Here is a 20,590-nt window from a genome sequence, read left to right as displayed (position 1 = left end):
GCATCGGGGGGGCATCGGGGGGTTGCGGCCATCGGGGGGTTGCGGCAACGGGGGGTTGCGGCCATCGGGGGGTTGCGGCATCGGGGGGTTGCGGCCATTGGGGGGTCGCGGCCATCGGGGGGTTGCGGCCATCGGGGGTTGCGGCCATCGGGGGGTCGCGGCCATCGGGGGGTCGCGGCCATCGGGGGGTTGCGGCATCGGGGGGTCGCGGCCATCGGGGGGTTGCGGCCATCAGGGGTTGTGGCCATCGGGGGGGGCATCGGGGGGGTTGCGGCCATCGGGGGGTTGCGGCATCGGGGGGGCATCGGGGGGGGTTGCGGCCATCGGGGGGTTGCTGCCATCGGGGGGGTTGCGGCCATCGGGGGGTTGCGGCCATCGGGGGGGCAAATCAGGGGGGGTTGCGGCCATCGGGGGGGTGCGGCCATCGGGGGGGCATCGGGGGGGTTGCGGCCATCGGGGGGTTGCGGCCATCGGGGGGGCATCGGGGGGGGTTGCGGCCATCGGGGGGTTGCGGCCATCGGGGGGGTTGCGGCCATCGGGGGGTTGCGGCCATCGGGGGGGCAATCGGGGGGTTGCGGCCATCGGGGGGTTGCGGCCATTGGGGGGTTGCGGCCATCGGGGGGTTGCGGCCATCGGGGGGTTGCGGCATCGAGGGGTTGCGGCATCGGGGGGGCATCGGGGGGGTGGGTTGCGGCATCGGGGGGGTGGGTTGCGGCATCGGGGGATTGGGTTGCGGCCATCGGGGGGGGTTTGGGGGCAGCGGCGTGCAGAGAGGGGGGGCTACGGATGCCCTGGGCCAACGCACCATCGCCCCCCCCCCTCTGAACGCCGCTGCCCCCTACCCCAACCACCCCCTCCCCTCACCACCCCTACCTCCCTCCCCACCACCCCTACCCCCCTCCAACGCCGCCCCCATCTCTCGCAACGCCGCAACCCCCCCCCCTTAACGCCGGTACCCACACCCCGTCCCCCTCCCTCTGAAGGCCGGTACCCACACCCCCCCTCTCCTCCTCCCCCCCTTCCTTCCTCCTCCCCCCTTCCTTCCTCCTCCCCCCTTCCTTCCTCCTCCCCCCCCTTCCTTCCTCCGTCCCCCCCTTCCTTCCTCCCCCCCTTCCTTCCTTCCTCCCCCCCTTCCTTCCTTCCTCCCCCCCTTCCTTCCTTCCTCCCCCCCACCTTCCTTCCTCCCTCCCCTTCCTTCCTCCCCCCCCTTCCTTCCTCCCCCCCCTTCCTTCCTCCCCCCCTTCCTTCCTCCCCCCCCTTCCTTCCTCCCCCCCCTTCCTTCCTCCCCCCTTCCTTCCTCCGTTAGTGGGGGGGGGTGCGGCTTTGGAGGGGGGTAGGGGTGGTCGCCCCCCCTCTCTGCACGCCGCTGCCCCCAAACCCCCCCCCCGATGCCACAACCCCCCCCCCCCCAAATGCCGGAACCCCCCCCCCAAATGCCGGAACACCCCCACCCCAAATGCCGGGACACCCCCCCCCAAATGCCGGGGCACCCCCCCCCCCAAATGCCGGAACACACACCCCCCCCCCAAATGCCGGAACACCCCCCCCCCCCAAATGCCGGAACACACACACCCCCCCCAAATGCCGGAACACACAACCCCCCCCCCCCAAATGCCGGAACACACACACCCCCCCCCCCAAATGCCGGAACACACACACCCCCCCCCCCAAATGCCGGAACACACACCCCCCCCAAAATGCCGGGTCTGTCTCTCTCCTCCTCCTCCTCCTCCAAAAAACGCCGGGTCTCACCACTTCCGCAGCTGGTGAAACTGACGCGTATCGCGTCAGTCAGCTGCTGGCCCCTCCGGGAACGGAGATTGCCAGCTTAAAAGAAGGCCCCGACGCCGGAGTGATTAACACCGATTTTTCTCGCCGGAAACCCGCGTTTTCCAGAAAATGTCCGCACAATCTGCCTTACTCTGAGGATGATTTATTCTTTGGCCTTTTTTACCAGTAATGGATGCAAGATTTTAGTGCTATCACCAAAATGTCTTGCAGACTTTTTCTCAGGGTCAGTATCTTCTAGTCCACTGATTTTTCACACCCAACCTGAGCTTCAGTCCCCTCGATCCACAGAATATCCTTACAAAAGCCAATCACACATGACTTTCCAAACTAAACTCGGCAGGTAAAGTTTGACTCACACAGACTAGAAACTTCTAATATTCTAGCCTTTGTGCCGGTTAGAAACTTCTAATATTCCAACCGTTTCTTGGGAACTAGAAACTTCTAATATTCTAGCCCCTACTCTGCTTAACTAGAAACTTCTAATATTCTAGCCTCGCTTTACCTAGAAACTTCTAATATTCTAGGCTCGCTTTACCTAGAAACTTCTAATATTCTAGGCCTCCACGCTGGGCGCCATGTTTTTTAAACTCACCACTATTCTTAGAATTCCCCTTATACCAAAAAAAGGTCGATATTAGAATTAGAATTAGAATTAGAACAGTACAGCACAGAACAGGCCCTTCGGCCCTCGATGTTGTGCCGAGCAATGATCACCCTACTCAATCCCACGTATACCTATCCCAGTAACCCAACAACCCCCATTAACCTTATTTTTTAGGACACTAAGGGCAATTTAGCCTGGCCAATCCACCTAACCCGCACATCTTTGGACTGTGGGAGGAAACCGGAGCACCCGGAGGAAACCCACGCACACACGGGGAGGATGTGCAGACTCCGCACAGACAGTGACCCAGCCGGGAATCGAACCTGGGACCCTGGAGCTGTGAAGCATTTATGCTAACCACCATGCTACCGTGCTGCCTAAATATTCTAAATGGTGAACAGGGATTCTCACTCCCTGACTCCGATGCAGGCTTCGATGGGTGCTATTTAGGTCAAACTATATTTTCAAGTTATCCCTCAGTATAACCCATACCTTCACCGAAGAATATTACCTACTTACCCCTTAGTAGCATCGATGTCCTGGGTCCTGCGTTGTTAAGGAAGTAAAGTAGGCTAATAACCACTTTTTCAGGTTAAGTTAAGTTATTTTATTATTATATTTTTTCTTTTAAAAGCTGCAAACACTTTCTTTACAGAAAGGAAAAAAGATCTTGCTTCTGGCTGCTGCTGGTTGGTTGTAGAGACCTTCAGGCCCACCTTGACAATCAATCTTCTTAAAATCTGGTCTTCTTGAGTTGTATTCGCTGGTGAACTCGGTTGCTGTGTCCTGTCCTTCCCATGCACCGAGCTGTGAGAGCTGGCTCTGCTCGCTGTCCCCTTTCTTCAGGTTTATATTCTCTTTCGAAGAGTCACCAAGTTTTAACGACTTTATTGTAAATGAGCTTGTTTCATTTTGATTGTCAAAAAGTATCCTTGATGCAAACATCCAAATTCAACCAACTATTCATTTTGCGCATAACGTCACCTCTCAGATCTGATTAAAAAACGCCCCGATTTCAATAGGTGTTACCTCCACTTCCTGCTTTTGAATCACTTAATTTTCCAATTGTCCCCAGCTCATAACTTTGCCTTTGATTTTGACTTCAAATTGTGTCTCCCGTAGACAGGTCGTCTCCAATTTTCTTTTAATTGACTTGATGTCCATAGAATTTTACACTTTAGAATTTACACCAAATTCGACTGAGCATCTTCCATCCTTTCCAGCTGTTTACTAAGAGTTTATTTCAATTAAGGTGTGAGACTTTGCTTTTAGCTGTATGCTAAAATTTAACTGAAAGACCTGCCTGTTTTAAACATTCGTCAATTGAAACTCTCATCCATGCCTTTCCAGATACTTCCTGAGATAGTTACATTCCATGAAGGTGTGAGCCATTGTTTTAGCTTACCACATGAAACCTGTGTGTTTGATAATCTGCATTTTACAATCCTGCTCTTTGCAGCTGCTATTAACCTTTTGTGAGATCTTTCCCTGTATCCTCTCAGACCAGATATTGCCAGACGTCCATGTTTCAAATGACACATTTTTCTGTATTTTCAAGAACACTACTTTAGCTGCAATAACAGGGCACTAAATTTTGGAACTTCCCAATTAAGATAAGGGAGATAAAAATGGTTCAGGGTTCTTGCTTTCGATTGACAAATAGTGGCCCCTGCTGCATGTGTGTGATTATATGTAGATACTAGTTAAAGGTAGGAAGGGCTTGACTATATTATTCCGTGTTTGAGTACTCTGCCAATATTCTTTGACAATACGTAAATGATTTAGAAGTAATTGTGTCAAACTGCCGTTCAATGTTTGACTATTGATTTCATACATTAAATTTCTACAATCCAGTACCCCATGGCACATATGCTTGGAAGAAGATTCATAATTTCCAAACTCCACTTCTAAAATGACACGCTTTAAAATCTGCTTGTAAACAGTGCTTTCTGTCAATCATTTGCATTAAGAATCTATTCGAGATTTTCAAACTATTCCTTCAAACAAAGCTTCTGCTCCACTTTTAACAAGAAATCCAGCTCCAGGTTTCCTTTTTCTTCAATGCTTTTACACCAACTTGGAGGTCCAGCCACCGATATTCATAATTATTTCAAATAATGTCTCATAAACTGTAGTAAAATCTCACAGACCTCAGAACAAATTCAGATATATTTCTGGCCTCTCATGAGCCAACTTCCTTTTGGCTTTAGCTGTGGCTTTACCGAACAGTACTTTTCTCTAGTTCTAATTTTCCTTTGTTCCTTTAACTTCAAAACCCTTGGAAACTTTTCTTAATTTCTATAGTTTCCTTAACTAGCTGTTCTTTAAGTTTCCTGCACTTATTTTCTTAACCATTACTCCATGGTATGGCTTTTCTTCTAGCAAATCAGAGAGATGTACCCTCTACAGCCTTCAAAAATCAACTCCTATGAATTCAGCTAAAAACTATACTCAAAAGGCCTTTCTACCTGAAAGGTACCCCTGGTTTCTAAGCAATAACTTTTACTTCTCCCATTCACTCTTCATGTCGTAACCCTCTTCAAGCCCAATAGAACCAATGAAACAAATAACCCCCAGATGCAAACACATTTGCCTAACATGAATCTAACTATAAGTTTGCCCTTCCTGACACAGAAACATTCAATTAAAACTACTTAAAACAATACCTTATTTTGAGCATTTAACAGTAAAAATATAGATATTTAAAACTATCTGTTTTTCTCACACGTGACCCCTTTTTATGGCACTAGCTGCCATATTTTCGTAAGTAACAAGGCTAAATGTCCCAAAGCTGCTTTGGAAACAGCTATGGAGAGAAAGTAAGAGTATGAAAAATATGAAAAAATGAAATGAAAATTGCTTATTGTCACAAGTAGGCGTCAAATGAAGTTACTGTGAAAAGCCCTTAGTCGCCACATTCCGGCACCTGTTCGGGGAGGCTGGTACAGGAATTGAACTGTGCTGCTGGCCTGCCTTGGTCTATTTTCAAAGTCAGTGATTTAGCCCTGTGCTAAACAGCCCTTTTCAGGAAGGAGGTAAGGGGGAGTAGGGTGGGTAAGGTAAATGAGTAAGGGAGTAGGCAGACAGAGCAGCAGGTGGGTAGGGTTGTATGAAGTGGATAGAATGACAGATGTGTCAGGTGGGTAGGGTGGTAGAAGGCTAGGTGGGTTGGGTGGCCGGTGGGGAAGGTGGGGAGGGAGGTTGGTGGAGTTGAATTGGGTTAGGGGCTGGTCAGATTGGGCTGGGGGAGTTGCTTATTGGCGACTAGTCAGGTTGGGTCTGAGGAAGTCAGGGGTTCAGGGTTTGATGGGATATTTGGGGGAGGTTATGAGGTTTAGTTGAGTGGGGGGGGGGCATCAAGTGGGGCTCTTTGAGTGTGCGGGGAATCAGTTGTATAGTTACCCAGGGATTTAATCACATTTTCATTCCTGAAACCTTTCCTGGGTAACTCTCCAGTAAGTCAGTATTGTCTTCAAGTTTTCATGCTAACTCACAGTTGGAGATATTGGGAAGGCCGAAAGAGCTGGCAAATTGCCTATAAGAAGTTCAAACTTCCCAGATATTTCCCACAAAGTTCTTGAGTTTGCATCTTGGAGGGATCCCACAGCATATCCTCCAGGGTATGTCGGATCTCCAATTATCCAGAGAACGGGATATTTGGGCCCATATGTCTGGCATGACTTGGGGATAACCAGCGGGAAATCCCTTTGGTCCAACCACTGTGTTGCCAAGTCCTCTGGCAAATCTACATCAGCTCAAAGGTGTATGCCACCCACCTGGCCTTGACCGGCATTAAAATTCTGACTTGTGATTAATTTTCTCCTCTTTCAAAAGAGTCCAGATTGATCAGGATTCAGCCAGGGCATCAAGGCTGCATTTTGTAGTCTCCTAAGAAAGATGTGTGCTTGAGATAGGTACCTGCCTAATTGACATAGTTTCTGCCAAACATATTGGGAGCCTCTCCAAAACCAAACACTTAGTGGTGTAAGTGGCAGAGGTCACTGCGGACATGATGCTGGAATATCAGTCAGGAGGCTGTCCTACACGTTTGCAATTCTTTTACTTTACTAAAAAAGGTTTATGGGGCTGAGGTGACTATATGAGCAGGGAAACATCAGTTTTGAAATCAATATTCAATTCATGCTTTATAGTCCTAGCAGCAGCTGTCATGTTAATTATCACTCTGAAACGGGATTAAGAAGTGTTTTGGATGGATATATTATGTGTTTTTATCAAGTACTAAGATGTCTGACATTTTAACTCTATTTAATTGCAGTTTGGCCATATACTATCTCAATGCCACTTCAAAAACATATGAAGCTGCTAATTTGGAGCTAAAAAAGAAGATGCAAATGGTACGTTCATATTGAGAAACACTCATCTTGCGTATATAGTTACTCAGTAAAAATAGCATGCGCATGTTTTTCTATGTTTATAATTTATACAGAAAAGAACTTAAACGTCAAGCCCTGAAATGGTGAGCATCCGTGGGACTGGATTTTACCAGCCCCCTAAGAACAGGTTTGGCATGAGGTGGATTGTGGAGTGGGGCCAGTAACATGGCACGGAAAGGTGGGAGGTGGAGTACCCATTATCTCTCTACCGCCATGCAATTTTACCAACATTGGGACAACCCTCCCCCCAGAAACCAATTGAACCACTTAAGTAGCCAATTAATGGCCTCTTCCTGTCACCATTGTCATTTTTACCAGCAGCATGTCAGCCCTCCATTGTGTGGGGAGACTGCCCAGTGAACCCTAGTGGCCTCCTCAAGCAGACCTCCTATTCAACCCATGGAGAAGCCCTTGGTGGCAATGGTCCTCCTTGCACCAACACCACCTGCTCTCACCAACCTTCCTCTCCCCTTACTAGAGTCTGTCTGACTGCACCTGGAACCCAATAACCATTTGACTGTAAGGACGGTATACTGGCATCCTTAACATCTAGCCACAATCCCAACAGCAGACACTGCCCCTGGTGTCACTGCTGATACTGTTGATCTGCCAGCCTTCTGATCAGGTGGGAGTTCAGGTGGCAACTAATTAATTTCCTGAACCCAGGAAAATGCTGTCACCTGAAGTGATGCCACTTCCGGCTTCTAATAGGTCAGCCGGGCATATAATAAAATTCACTAGTGAGTTTAAGAGCATTTTCAATGGTCAATCACAGAATAGCTTCTGAAACAATGCCTGCTCTTATACCAGAAAGCCAGCCGGGTCAAACTGCCCTTGCAGAAGTTGAGATGCTGTAATCTGCAGCTGAGGTAGGGTGGGCGAAAACTCTTGCAGGCCACTCCCCACAATCATCTCAAGGGACCTTATCCAGCCATCAGCAGACTTGGACCACCCTTGCTGAAGCCACTGAGGGAATATCTTGAAGGAGTACATGAATGGCTAAAAATGACTTATGGTAAAATATTATTTGATGATGGATATGTTAGCAATTAACATGTCACAGCATCATAAACTGGTACTTTGCAGCTTAGTTCTGCAGTAGCTATTGAGTTTGTTGTGTCAGATGTCATGTGTTTTGATGTTGATTTGTGCATCAACCCACGTGGATCACCAGCTTGGTGTGGTGGAGAGGCTTGTGTGCTCCACCGATTACTTAAGCAATGGTACGGGGAGCTCTTTCTCCTGGTAGAGCCACCATGGTGTGAAGGTCAAGGGAAGTGCCTGACAAAGTGCGGTTCAAAAAGCCAGAACAGGTGAAGGAAGGCTATGCATCTCAAAGCACAAGACCTGCAGCTTTGACGCTCTCTTCAACCATACCTGCATCCCAGTGTTCGCAGAAACCTTCCCAAAAAGATGGCCACCACTGCATCAAGGCTTTTGACGCAACATCTGCACTGTTGTAGCAAATATAATTTCCCAGAGTGCACCAACAGATGGTTAATTGCTAACCTTTACAATGACCAGGGCCAAGTGAACCATGAGGTTTGAAAGTGCAAGGGTCAATGCAGGGATTACTCTTGATGTCCCTGCTTTTAAGGCATTTAAGTCCACAGGCATGGCCATTGGAATTAAAGGAATGTGGCTGTGTTCCATTGCCTGTACATTACTCTCCAGGAATTTTGGAGCTTTCTGTGTATCATGGGCATGACTTCCACATTATGCTTCTTTGAGGGCAACTTCATGTGGGAGCTGACCCTCATCTCCCTCTTTAGGTTCGCTCCCAACCTGCTCTTCATCGCCCGAGGAGCTCTAGAGCCTCCTCTATGTCCCTCCCATAGAGTTATCAGGCTCAACACACCACAATGATGAGGGACGCCCTCTCTGAAGAGCACTGGGGAAACCCACCTGAGTGGCCAAAGTTTTTGAAGCACATCTTGAGGATGCCAATGGGCTGCTCGATGCATCACATTGTATTGCTCCTCCAAGTGACTCAGACGATGATGCATGGGTGTCATGAGCCATCATTTGAAAGGGTATCCCTCATCTCCAAGCAACCATCCCTGTAATCACTGAGGCCTTTCAAATATGTGAGACATCTGGGAATGACTCTGGATGTTTGAATTATGGCAACTCCCAGGGTACCTGGCACAAAGGTGCCTGATGTGCTTCTGATGATAGCACACCAGTTGAATTTTCATGGTTGAAGCCCTTTCCTGTTGATGAACATCAGGGGCTGTGATGGCTGCCGTGGAGCTCTCAGTGCCATATATATGCAATTAATTTCACCCTGTACTCTAGGGAAACCTGAGATAGCTGTAAACCCCAGAATCCTAGCAACCTGATTAGCTTCATTGAGTGTGAAGTTCACATAATGGTGAGCCTTACTTAGAGAGCGTCTGTCAGCTGCTTGATACATTAATATGCTGAGGCCTGTGAGATGCACAGAGGTCCCCTTTGGATCCATGGAACAATCCCCATTTAAAATAATTGAGTGTGGCAGTGACATTCAGAGGCACTGGCAGGGGATGTCCTCTCACTCCCGCAAAACGTGGCAGATAAGATCCACCACATCCCTTGTGAAGCACAGATGGGCATGGCATTATCTCTCGCTCATCCAGTAGTCCATCCAGTGTATTGAGAAGCCATCAGGTTGTATGGATTTGACAAGCATCATTTCCCTTTTTTAAATTCATGCTGACTCTGTCAGATCCTGCCACTGTTTTCCAAAAAGTGTTCTGCTCTTAAATCTTTTATATGGACTCTAGCAATTTTCTTCCAACGTCAGGCTGACTGTCTTTAATTCCTTGTTTTCTCTCTACCTCCCTTTTTCGATAGTGAAGTTACATTAGCTACCCTCCAATCCATAGGAACTGTCCCAGAGTCCATAGAATATTGGAAGATGACTACCAATGCATCTACTATTTCTAGGGCCACTTCCTTAAGTACTCTGGGATGTAGACTATTAGGCCCTGGGGATTTATCTGCCTTCTATCCCACCAATTTCCCCAACACCATTTCCCTACAAATATTCATTTCCTTCAGGTCCTCCCTCTCACTAAACCCTGTGTTCCCCAACATTTATGGTACTTTATTTGTGTCCTCCTTTGTGAGGACAGAACCAAAGTATATGTTTTATTGGTCAACGATTTTTAGTCCCCATTCTAAATTTCCCTGGTTTCACCGAACTTTCTCTTAACATTCCAAAAGAAGCTTTTATAATCAGTTTTATTTCCCCGCAATCTTACCGTTGTATTCTATTTCCCCTCCTTAATCAATCCCTTTGTCCTCCTTTCTGAATTTTCCCAGTCCTCAGGTCTCCTGTTTTTTCCAGCAAATTTGTATGCATCTTTCTTGGATTGAATGCACCATGGTTTGACCACCCTTCCCATTCTATTTTTGCACCAGAAAGCAAAGAACAATTGTTGCAATTCACCCATTGGCTCCTTGAATGTTGGCCATTGCCTACCCACCATCATCCCTTTAAATAATATTGACCAATCCATCACAGCCAACTCACGCCTCATATCATCAAAATTTCCTTTGTGCAGATTCAGGACCGTAGCCTCAGAATCAACTTGATTTGTTCACATTGTTTAAAAACACAATGCAAACTTCACTGCATTGTTCCTGAGCAAAAGGTCACTTGTCTATTTGAATCAGTTGAAATATCTTTCTGTTAAAACTGATATTTGTAAGGCAAAAGTTATTAAATAACTACATGGTGTCACATTCGGAAGTGAGTTCCAGCACAATAATATTACTCATGGAAAACAGAGGAATAATTTCTGTGTTGCATTTGAATGAGCTCGGGATTGTGTTTATTCTGTAAATTTAATCATTTTGCAATGAAGCATTGCTAAATATAGTGTTATTCCTTTCTTTTATAAAAGTTACGTGATGAACAAAAGAACAGAAGGAACAACAAAAACACTGTTAATCCTATGTTGCAAGATTTGGAAGATCTTTTGCCAAATAATGCAAATGTGAGCGAATCTGAATTAGGTAAGGTAATTCTATGTGCTGTTTTTTTCTGTGTATTGTCAAATTTTGATAAAAATTTATATTTAGAAGAGACACATGCATTTAAATATTTAGTAATTGCATCAATATTGGCAAAATTAAATTTAATTGAATTTTGACCTGTAAAACTGCAATTCAAATATGAGCTTGTTCAGCTTTTAAATGTATTAATATTTGGTTGTATTACATCTGGAAACAAGCTTCACCATTTTAACTTCTGACAGTCTTTGAAAGTTCCACAGGAATGGTGCATTAATGAATTGTAACAATTCAAACTAAAAGCTGTATTAACCCCTTACCACTTGCAGGAGCAAATTTGTGAGCAATGTCTTTTTTTTTGCAATATCCAATGCAAGTGGGGAAGAAACTGAACATGTTTAAGACTACTGATGGTGGTGTGGGGGGTGGGGGTCAGGCGGCCGGGGGGGGGGTGGGGGTTTTTTGGGGTGGCAACTGGAAAACAGGGCAGAATCCAAATCAACAGGGTTTTTGCCATATTCTCAAAGTCCATAGAGATTCCAACCCAATTGAGGATTCGGAGGAAGTTTCCTCTGCTTGTTCCATTTCTAACCAGCAACTGTTTGGGATTATGTCTTCAGGTGCATCTAGATTTCCATGGGAATTCCACCAAATAGATTCTTGATACGTTCAGTGGCACCTACATCTGCTTATAGCAGGCATTGGATCTTTGTGCTGCCTCTTAATAATGATTTGACTCAGTGTTTGAGGCTACGGTGGAATGAAAGCACGATGTGGAAGTTTAAATCTCTGGGATAATCATTTTTTTAGGTTTGTAGCACATAGCCTCTGATACTGATATCAACATTGATGCATTATTTATAAAACCATGCAGTTATCACAATTAGCTTTATTATTGTAATAAACCCACACAAATCAAATGTACAATTTTCCATTTAAAAACACTTCAGATCTCCACTGCCTTAATCGTTCATTCCATCTAATCTACATTCAAGGGAAGGGTTATGAGGGGCAGACGGCAAAGTGGAGTTGAGACTACAACCAGATCAGCCAACATTGTATTCAATGGTGGCACAGGTTTGTAGGGATGAATGGCCTACTCTAGCTTCTAAGTTCTATATTCCTATGTTTCCGATCCTATTTAATAACTCAGAATATCTGTTATGATTTGTCTGATTGGATCTGTGCTGCTTCCTGCTATCTGAACTGGAAAGTTTAATTGCCTTTGTTTCCAATTTTCTTAATAGTCCGTTTCCTATTCATGCTGTCCCTTCCTTGACTTCTGTCTCCATTTCTGAGGAAAGGATATCAACTAATATTCACCATAAGTCATGGACTCCAACAGCTACCTTGACTACTTTTCCATAAACATTGCTTCCTGTATGGACTCCATTCCGTTCTCAGAGTTTCTCCAATTTCGACATACCTGTTCAGATGCTGCAACCTTCCATACCAGCACTTTCAATTCATCTTTTTTTTCTCAACCAAGGATTTCCTCCAACATCTTTGACAGGACCCTCAACTATGTCTGATCTGTTTTAAACACAATGCTCTCAGCTCTTCCTTACTCTTTTGTGTTCCTGACTTGTGCTTTGTAGAAGTGGACAGGCATTGGGAAGTTACTTGGAACACAAATCTCAGCCTTTGACCTGCTCTTGTAGCCACTGTATTTATGTGGCTGGTCCAGTTCAGTTTCTGGTCAATGGTAGTCTCCAGGATGTTGGTGATAGAGGATTCAGAAATGACCACCTCTTGATGGAGGTGATCATTCTCTGGCACTTGTGTGACATGTATTGCCACTTATTGGCTGAATGTTATTCAGATCCTGCTTAGGGCAGATATTAGAACATAGAACAGTACAGCACAGAACAGGCCCTTTGGCCCTCGATGTTGTGCTGAGCATTGTCTGAAACCAAGATCAAGCTATCCCACTCCCTGTCATTCTGGTGTGCTCCATGTGCCTATCCAATAACCGCTTGAAAGTTCCTAAAGTGTCCGACTCCACTATCACAGCAGGCAGTCCATTCCACACCCTAACCACTCTCTGAGTAAAGAACCTACCTCGGATATCCCTCCTCGATCTCCCACCCTGAATCTTATAGTTACGCCCCCTTGTAACAGCTACGTTCACCCAAGGAAATAGTCTCTGAATGTCCACTCTATCTATCCCCCTCATCATCTTATAAACCTCTATTAAGTCGCCTCTCATCCTCCTCCGCTCCAAAGAGAAAAACCCTAGCTCCCTCAACCTTTCCTCATAAGACCTATCCTGCAAACCAGGCAGCATCCTGGTAAATCTCCTTTGCACCCTTTCCAATGCTTCCACATCCTTCCTATAATAGGATGACCAGAACTGCACACAATACTCCAAATGTGGTCTCACCAGGGTCATGTATAGTCGCAGCATAACCCCGCGGCTCTTAAACTCAAGCCCCCTGTTAATAAACGTTAACACACTATAAGCCTTCTTCACGGCTCTATCCACTTGAGCGGCAATCTTCAGAGATCTGTGGACATGAACCCCAAGATCTCTCTGCTCCTCCACATTCCTCAGAACCCTGCCGTTGACCCTGTAATCTGAATTCAAATTTTTTCGACCAAAATGAATCACCTTGCACTTATCATTGCTTCATTGTCTGATGAGTTACAAATTATCAGCAAACCTGGCCGGGATTCTCCCCTACCCGGCGGGGCGGGGGGGGGTCCAGGCGTAGCGGAGTGGTGCTAACCACTCCGGCGTCGGGCCTCCCCAAAGGTGCGGAATTCTCCGCACCTTTGGGTGCTAGGCCCGCGCCGGAGTGGTTGGCGCCACGCCGACTGGCGCCAAAACTGGCGCCAACGGCCTTTGATGCCCGCTGGCCGCGTCGGGGCTGGCCGAAAGGCCTTCGCCGGTTCGCGCATGCGCCAGTGCGTCAGCGGCTGCTGACATCACCACCGGCGCATGCATGGTAGGGGGGTTCTCTTCCGCCTCCGCCATGGTGGAGGCCATGGCGGCGGCGGAAGAAAAAGAGTGCCTCCACGGCACTGGCCCGTCCGCCGATCGGTGGGCCCCGATCGTGGGCCTGGCCACTGTGGGGGCAGCCCCCGGGGTCCGATCGCCCCCCGCCCCCCCAGGATCCCGGGGGCCCACTCGCGCCGCCAATCCCGCTGCCACAAGAGGTGGTTGAAACCATGGCGGCGGGATTGGCCTCTCAGCGGTGGGACTTCGGCCCATCGCGGGCCAGAGAATCGCTGCGGGTGCCCGCCGACCGGCGCGGGGGGCCCGCCGATCGGCGCGGCACAATTCCCACCCCCGCCAATTCCCGGGTGGCAGAGAATTCCGGCCACGGCGGGGGCAGGACTAATGCCGGCCCCGGGCGATTCTCCAACCCTGCGGGGGTCGGAGAATTTCTCCCCCTATTTCTGACCTTATGATGGAGGGAAGGTCTTTGATGAAGCTTCTGAAGATGATTGGGCCTAGGATGTGACAATGAGGAACTCCTGTAGCAACGTATACACATTTGCAGGTTCTCTATATGCGACCTAAAAGCTTGACTGGAAGTGGAAGTGGAAGCTTGACAAAAGCAGAAACGTATCTGTTCCTTGACATGGACAACTCTACTTATGTTGATCAGAAGTGTCTAAATTTACAAAAAAAATAAAGGGCGGGATTCACCGAACCCCGTCGGGTCCGAGAATCCCCGGGGGGGCGGCGTGAAATACGCCCCACGGCTCCGACGCCGGCTGCCATATTCTCCCGTGCCAGTTTGCGGGCGGGGGTGTGGTTTACGCCACACCGGTCGGGGGCCATTGGCAGCAGCCCCCCTCCCCGGCAATTCTCCGGGTCCCGATGGGCCAAGCGGCTGCCCATTTTCAGCCAGTCCCTCCGGCGTGAAATGGACATGGTCCATCATGGCAGGACCTGGCTTGTCGGCCATCTAGCGGGGTCCACGGGGTGGGGGGGGGGGCAGAGGGATCCGGCCCCGGGGGGCCCTCAAGGTGACCTGGCCTGTGATCGGGGCCCACCGATCTACAGGCGGGCCTGTGCCGTGGGGGCACTCTTTCCCTCTGCGCCGGCCTCTGTAGGGCCCCGCCATGGCCGGCGCGGAGAAGAATCCTCCTGCGCATGTGCAGGAACACACCGGCGGTTCTGCGCATGCGTGGGTCCACAGTGGCCCTTCGCTGCCAGTTGGCACGGTGCCAACCCCTCCAGAGCCGGCCTAGCCCTCAGAAGTGCAGAAAATTCCACAACTTCCAGGCGGCCCAACGCCGGAGTAGTTCGCGCCGTTCTTGGCGCCGGCGTCGGGCCATCCCACTGATTGCGGGAGAATCCCGGCCAAAAAGTTTCAAAAATGCTGGGCGGGCTTCTCCGGTCCACCAGCCGCGTTTTCCTGGGTGGCACGCCCAAGCCGCCAAGAAACCTGTGGGCGTGGGTGCACTGCCAGCGCAACAGAGAATCCCACTGGCGGAGAATTCAACCCGCCATCTTTGTCTTGTTGCAAGATGAAAATTTATACAAATTTATAAAATAATAAATGTTAAATTGTAATGATATACAAAAGGACTCTTATTAATCTTTTAACTAATTTTAGCTTCCTAATTGTTAACATCAACAGGAAGTTAATAACTATGCCATTAAATAATGTAAAGTGCAGTTTAAAAATGTTTGAAAGTGGAGGCTTGGAAATTACAAAAATAATACAAAAGGAGTTTCACAAGAGATGGTGATGTGATGGCAGGATCAAAAATGAAAGCTAGTTTCAATAATAGTGACCATAAAATCTTAATTGATTGACATAAAATCAATCGGGGTGCTCTTTCCAAGGGCCGATGCAAATTCGATGGGCTGAATGGCCGCCTTCTGCACTGTAAATTCTATGATTCTATTGACAATGGATGGGCAACAATTGCTGGCATTGACCACATCCAACGCAAGAACAATCTAGTAGATGCCAATCTCAGAGGATCTGCTTATTCACATACTGGAGCTGGTATTCTACCAATGATGTAACTTTTTTTAATGCCATTAATTACAAACAAAACAAAGAATACAGTAGCAGGCAATAGGCTAAGCCTGTAAATGAAGAACATAATGGGCTTAGGAACTTGAAAAGTCTGTTCAATGTACTTAGTTCTGTATATGATTACAGTCCATCCATTGACTGTTCTGTCAATAAATGTCAACACATTATATTGCACTTTGCTTAATTTTGCAAAACACAACGCATAGGCATAGCTTTTTATTCTGAAGAAATCATATCAGACACAAAACATTAACTCTGTTTTTCTCTCTCCACAAATGTTACTAGACCTGCTGAGTTTTTTCAGCACTTTCTGTTTTTATTTCAGATCCTCAGCATCTGCAGTATTTTGCTTTTACACAGAAATAGCTATTAGATGACAATCAGTATATGTCTAATAATTTCATTTTAACATTTAATTTAAGCAGAATTGGAAACTTTGAAAATGGGTTAACTATGGAATCCTCAATCAACAGTGATAGCTACTACAAGATGATAGGCTGAATTTTCAGATCACGCTGAGGTCGGGAATGGAGGATGTGGGGTCATTAATACTGACATGTCAGGTTGAGAACCATTCACATCACCAGCAATGTTCACCCGGTGTGGTGGGAGATGCAGAACAGTGATCCCACCTGCTTCCTGATTGGGGCCAATTAAACTAGATAAGCAGCTCAATTAGAGCTGGTTGGAGATATCAGTATGAATATGCTGCCCGTTGCTGATTACCTGAATGGAGGTGGGTACAGTGTGGGATGCCAGTCAAATCTGACACAGGGAATCACCTCAGCCCTATTAGAGGACCAGTGGGGCAAAGAGGGACTTGGTATTCGAAAAGTAAGTACCCATGACATTGCACAGATGGTGATGATAGTGGGCATTCAGAGCTTGAGCATTGCATAGATTGTCACGCCTCTGGTATCGTGGGAGCAGAAGTGCAGGAGGCAAGGCTACCAATCACAATATGGCAGCCAAACTGGTCAAAGGGTCTTAACTGTCAGGTTTGGGCCCAGTGGTGATGAGGGGCAACATCTTCACAGGAGAAGCCCAAAAGGGAGCACCAGGAAGGTATGGGAGAGGAAAGAGAAAATGAACAGAGGCCTTACGCAACATTAAATATGCTGCCAAAAATGAAGCTGCACTCTGGATGATCTCTGAGATCTGTGCCCTTGTTGTTAAAGACCTCACAGCACCTCTTACAATGACATGCTGTAAAAGTTACAATGAACAAGAACTTCTTTGCCTCTGACTCCTTCCATCCATCTATATCTTGTACTTGGCTGCACACCACGGCACCATGTTGGTCACTGGTGTTCGCTTTCCCAGACCTTGATTGTACCTTCATATCATGACAGATTGCAACCAGACAGATGACATTAGGTTTTATTCCCATCGCTGAATTTTCCTAGGTTTGGGACATAGTCGAGTGCATCCATGTGACCATTAAGGCACCCAGTGACAGGCCAGTGAGATTCAACAATAGGAAGAGCTTCCCCCTCCCTCAACGTTCAACTGCTCTGCGACCACAAGGGCTTCCTCCAAGTGTGGATATACTTTCCTGGAAACTGCCACGTCTGCTTCATACATCAGTCGAGGTTGCTTCAGATTTTCCTTCCAATCCCAAGTGTGTGAATAGAATCTGTTGGACAGTTAGATCCTATTGAAACATATTAGATTGTGAAGGGATTTGACTGGGTAGATGCTGAAAGGATATTTTCCCTTGTTGGAGTGACTAGAATTAAGGGACACAGTTTAAAAATAAGGGGTGGGTTTCTCCGGTCGCCGATGCTGAAATCGCGTTCGCCGATCGGCCGGAGAATACCCAATTCCGACCAAATCGGGGGCGGCGCCGCTTTCGGCCCCTCCAAAGCGGCATGCTCTAGGACTACGCTGCGCCATGTATCGACGACCTCAAGACATTGCCTGTGAGTGGTCTCATCCATCGGGAACTTGGCATGGCGGCTGCAGACTCAGTCCAGGGCGAGGGCCGATTCGCGAGCAGGGGGGGACATTATTCGGAGTTGGGGGTACTATGGGGGGGTCCGAGGCGCGCGAACTGGCCAAAGGGGGGGAACTATTTTGTGGCCCGGGTCCACAAGCGGCCTCCGCCATGTAGCACAGTGCAGCTGTTGCAGGCGACAGCAAGCTGCTGCCGTGCACATGCACGGCCACGGACTGGGCAATTCTCCAGGCTGTATTGGCAGCTAGAGCCGGGTGCTCTACGCTGCCGGCATTCTAGCCCCCAGCAAAACAGGTAATCAGTGGCCATTTTACGCCATTTTGTCTGGCGTAAAACGCAAGCAATCCCATGCCGGCGTGTGGATATAGCCCCAGAATCGGAGAATCCAGCCCCAGGAATCTCCTATTTAATGAGAAGAAGTTTTACCCTGAGAGGGTGATGAACCTATGGTACTCTCTTCCCCAGAGAACGATGGATGCACGGTCAATTAATATTTTTGAGGCAGAGGTAGATAAATTCTTGACTGACAAGGGAGTTAAAGATTATCAAGAGTAGGGGAATGTGGAGTTGAGGCCACAATAAGATCAGCCATAATCTTATTAAATGGTGGAGCAGGCTTGAAGGGCTGAATGGCCTATTCCTGCTCCTAATTTGTATGTTCGCATGTGCAGTTAAAGAGGAAAAGATTGTTCAGGAGGGGAATGAGGAGAGAAAAAGTAAATAACTGAATTGTTCTATTAACATAAATGGTTAGTAGATATTTACCCTTTAAGGAGCCTTGGTATTGGTGTGAAAAACACAAAGTTCATACTCTCTTCTAACTGTAAAATGATTTAATCATTATTAGTTTGCTAGAATAATCGAGATTACAGTTTGGAGCAACAACTCAAAATATTGCTGGACACATATAGCATACAAGAAAATAATGGTTGATTCATTTAAATGCAAAGTCTATCAATTTTAACAGCTATGGGTTTAGCAACATATAAAATCCTGATGGGACTGAACAGGTTAGATGCAGGAAGAATGTTCCCGATGTTGGGGATGTCCAGAACTAGGGATCACAGCCTAAGAATAAGGGGTAAATCATTCAGGATTGAGATGAGGAAGAACTTCTTCTCTCAGAGAGTTGTGAACTTGTGGAATTCTCTATCACAGAAAGCTGTTGGGGCCGGTTCGTTGGATATATTCGAGAGGGAGCTGGACGTGGGCCTTGCAGTTAAAGGGATCAAAAGGGTATGGAGAGAAAGCGGGAGTGGGAGACTGAATTTGCATGATCAGAAAGATCATATTGAATGGTGGTGCAGGCTCGATGGGCCGAATGGTCTACTTCTGCACCTAGTTTCTATGTTTCTATTAATATTCAGCAAAATTATGAATAAATGAGCGCAGTTATTGATTAAAAATCTATTTTAGCTACCATGTTTTCACAATTTTCTTTCATTTCATGTGTCCAATAATTAATTCAGGAAATGGCATTTGAGATAAACCATTTTTCTTTTTTCTTTATGTTGAATGGGCAAAACATAGATAAAGTAGTGATTGAGAAACAACCTGGCATCACCACTGGAGTGACAAAAGCAAATGGAAAATACGGAAAAGAAATGACGCTGGCACCACCCCCTCCGAAAATGGTAGTAACAAAACCACCAAACCCTAGACAAGCATCACACCTGCCGGGACAACAAAGACATGGAACTCCAGGTCAAGGTCCACGGAGACCTCCTCCTGGTCAACCAAAACGTTGAGCTGTAAGCAAAAAATATCACTATTTTTCAAATCTAATTTGTGCTGCCAGTATGAAATTGTTGTTAAGAATGTGTGATCAAAGATAGACATCATTCTGGACAACATTTTACCAAACTCATCAATGGATTTATCATGTTCTATAAGCAATGCTCCCCTTTAATTGTAATAGTCAAAGTTTGATAAATACTTTATCATTAAGCATTGAGGTTTCTTACCCTGTTTGAAATCATTATGATTCATTTAGGTACGGTTTTGAAATAAACTGAATGTAAAATTGAGTTTTCTGATGGAAACAAATTAACAGCATGTTAGAAATCTGAGACGTTGAAGTTGGTTCTAAATTGATGGTCATTAAGAATGTTAAATTAAAGCACAAAGGATTTATTGGAATTTTGGATCTTATATTTATTTATTAGTGATTTAATGCAGGTGCATCATAAATCATGCCAGCAGTAATTGTATAGTTGCTATGCCTATTTATTTATTGTGTCACTGAAAAATAAAGCCTGCTAAAATCTGTGGCAATATGCCAAGCAATATTTGGAATACCTACTTCAGAAGTAAAATCACATGGTCTAATTTAATATTATGTTAAAGTAAATATGATGGGAAGTCGAATCTATTGGTTTTGAAAATAATCTCCCACCATACCTTTGAGAAGAGACCAGCAGAACCCCTGGAGTGAGCGTGTAAGATATAGTTTATCTGCAAGTCCCAACAGTCTTCAATGTTACAGCTGGAGAAAGCCAGTGGAAAACTTGGACCCTCACAGGCAATAATTGGTACAACCTAGAGCAGAATTTGCAGGAACAATTAAAACATTGGAAAGGGAAACATAGAAACTAGGTGCAGGAGTAGGCCATTTGGCCTTTCGAGCCTGGACCACCATTCAATACGATCGTGGCTGATCATGCAAATTCAGTATCCCACTTCCGCCTTCTCTCCCTGCTCCTTGATCCCTTTAACTGCAAGGGCCATGTGCAGCTCCCTCTTGAACATATCCAACGAACCGGCCCCAAAAGCTTTCTGTGGGAGAGAATTCCACAAGTTTACAGCACTCTGAGAGAGGTTCTTCCTCATCTCAGTCCTCAAC

The 20,590-nt window shown here is 46.7% G+C and overlaps 1 protein-coding gene across 1 annotated transcript in view; it reads left to right on the top strand.

Moving 5' to 3' along the window:
• Positions 1–19,795, top strand: part of LOC119969907 (transmembrane channel-like protein 2-A) — a 144,983-nt gene extending 125,188 nt beyond the window's left edge. The window contains exons 19-21 of the mRNA XM_038803883.1: positions 6,672–6,750; positions 10,680–10,791; positions 19,279–19,795. Coding sequence (XP_038659811.1) covers positions 6,672–6,750; positions 10,680–10,791; positions 19,279–19,496 — 409 coding nt within the window. The 3' untranslated portion in view covers positions 19,497–19,795. The remainder of the gene's footprint in view (positions 1–6,671; positions 6,751–10,679; positions 10,792–19,278) is intronic.
• The last annotated feature ends 795 nt before the right edge of the window (positions 19,796–20,590 follow it).

This window comes from Scyliorhinus canicula, chromosome 8 (assembly GCF_902713615.1).
Source record: "Scyliorhinus canicula chromosome 8, sScyCan1.1, whole genome shotgun sequence".
NCBI classification, from domain to species: Eukaryota; Metazoa; Chordata; class Chondrichthyes; order Carcharhiniformes; family Scyliorhinidae; genus Scyliorhinus; species Scyliorhinus canicula.
This window is presented reverse-complemented; position numbering and strand designations above follow the sequence as displayed.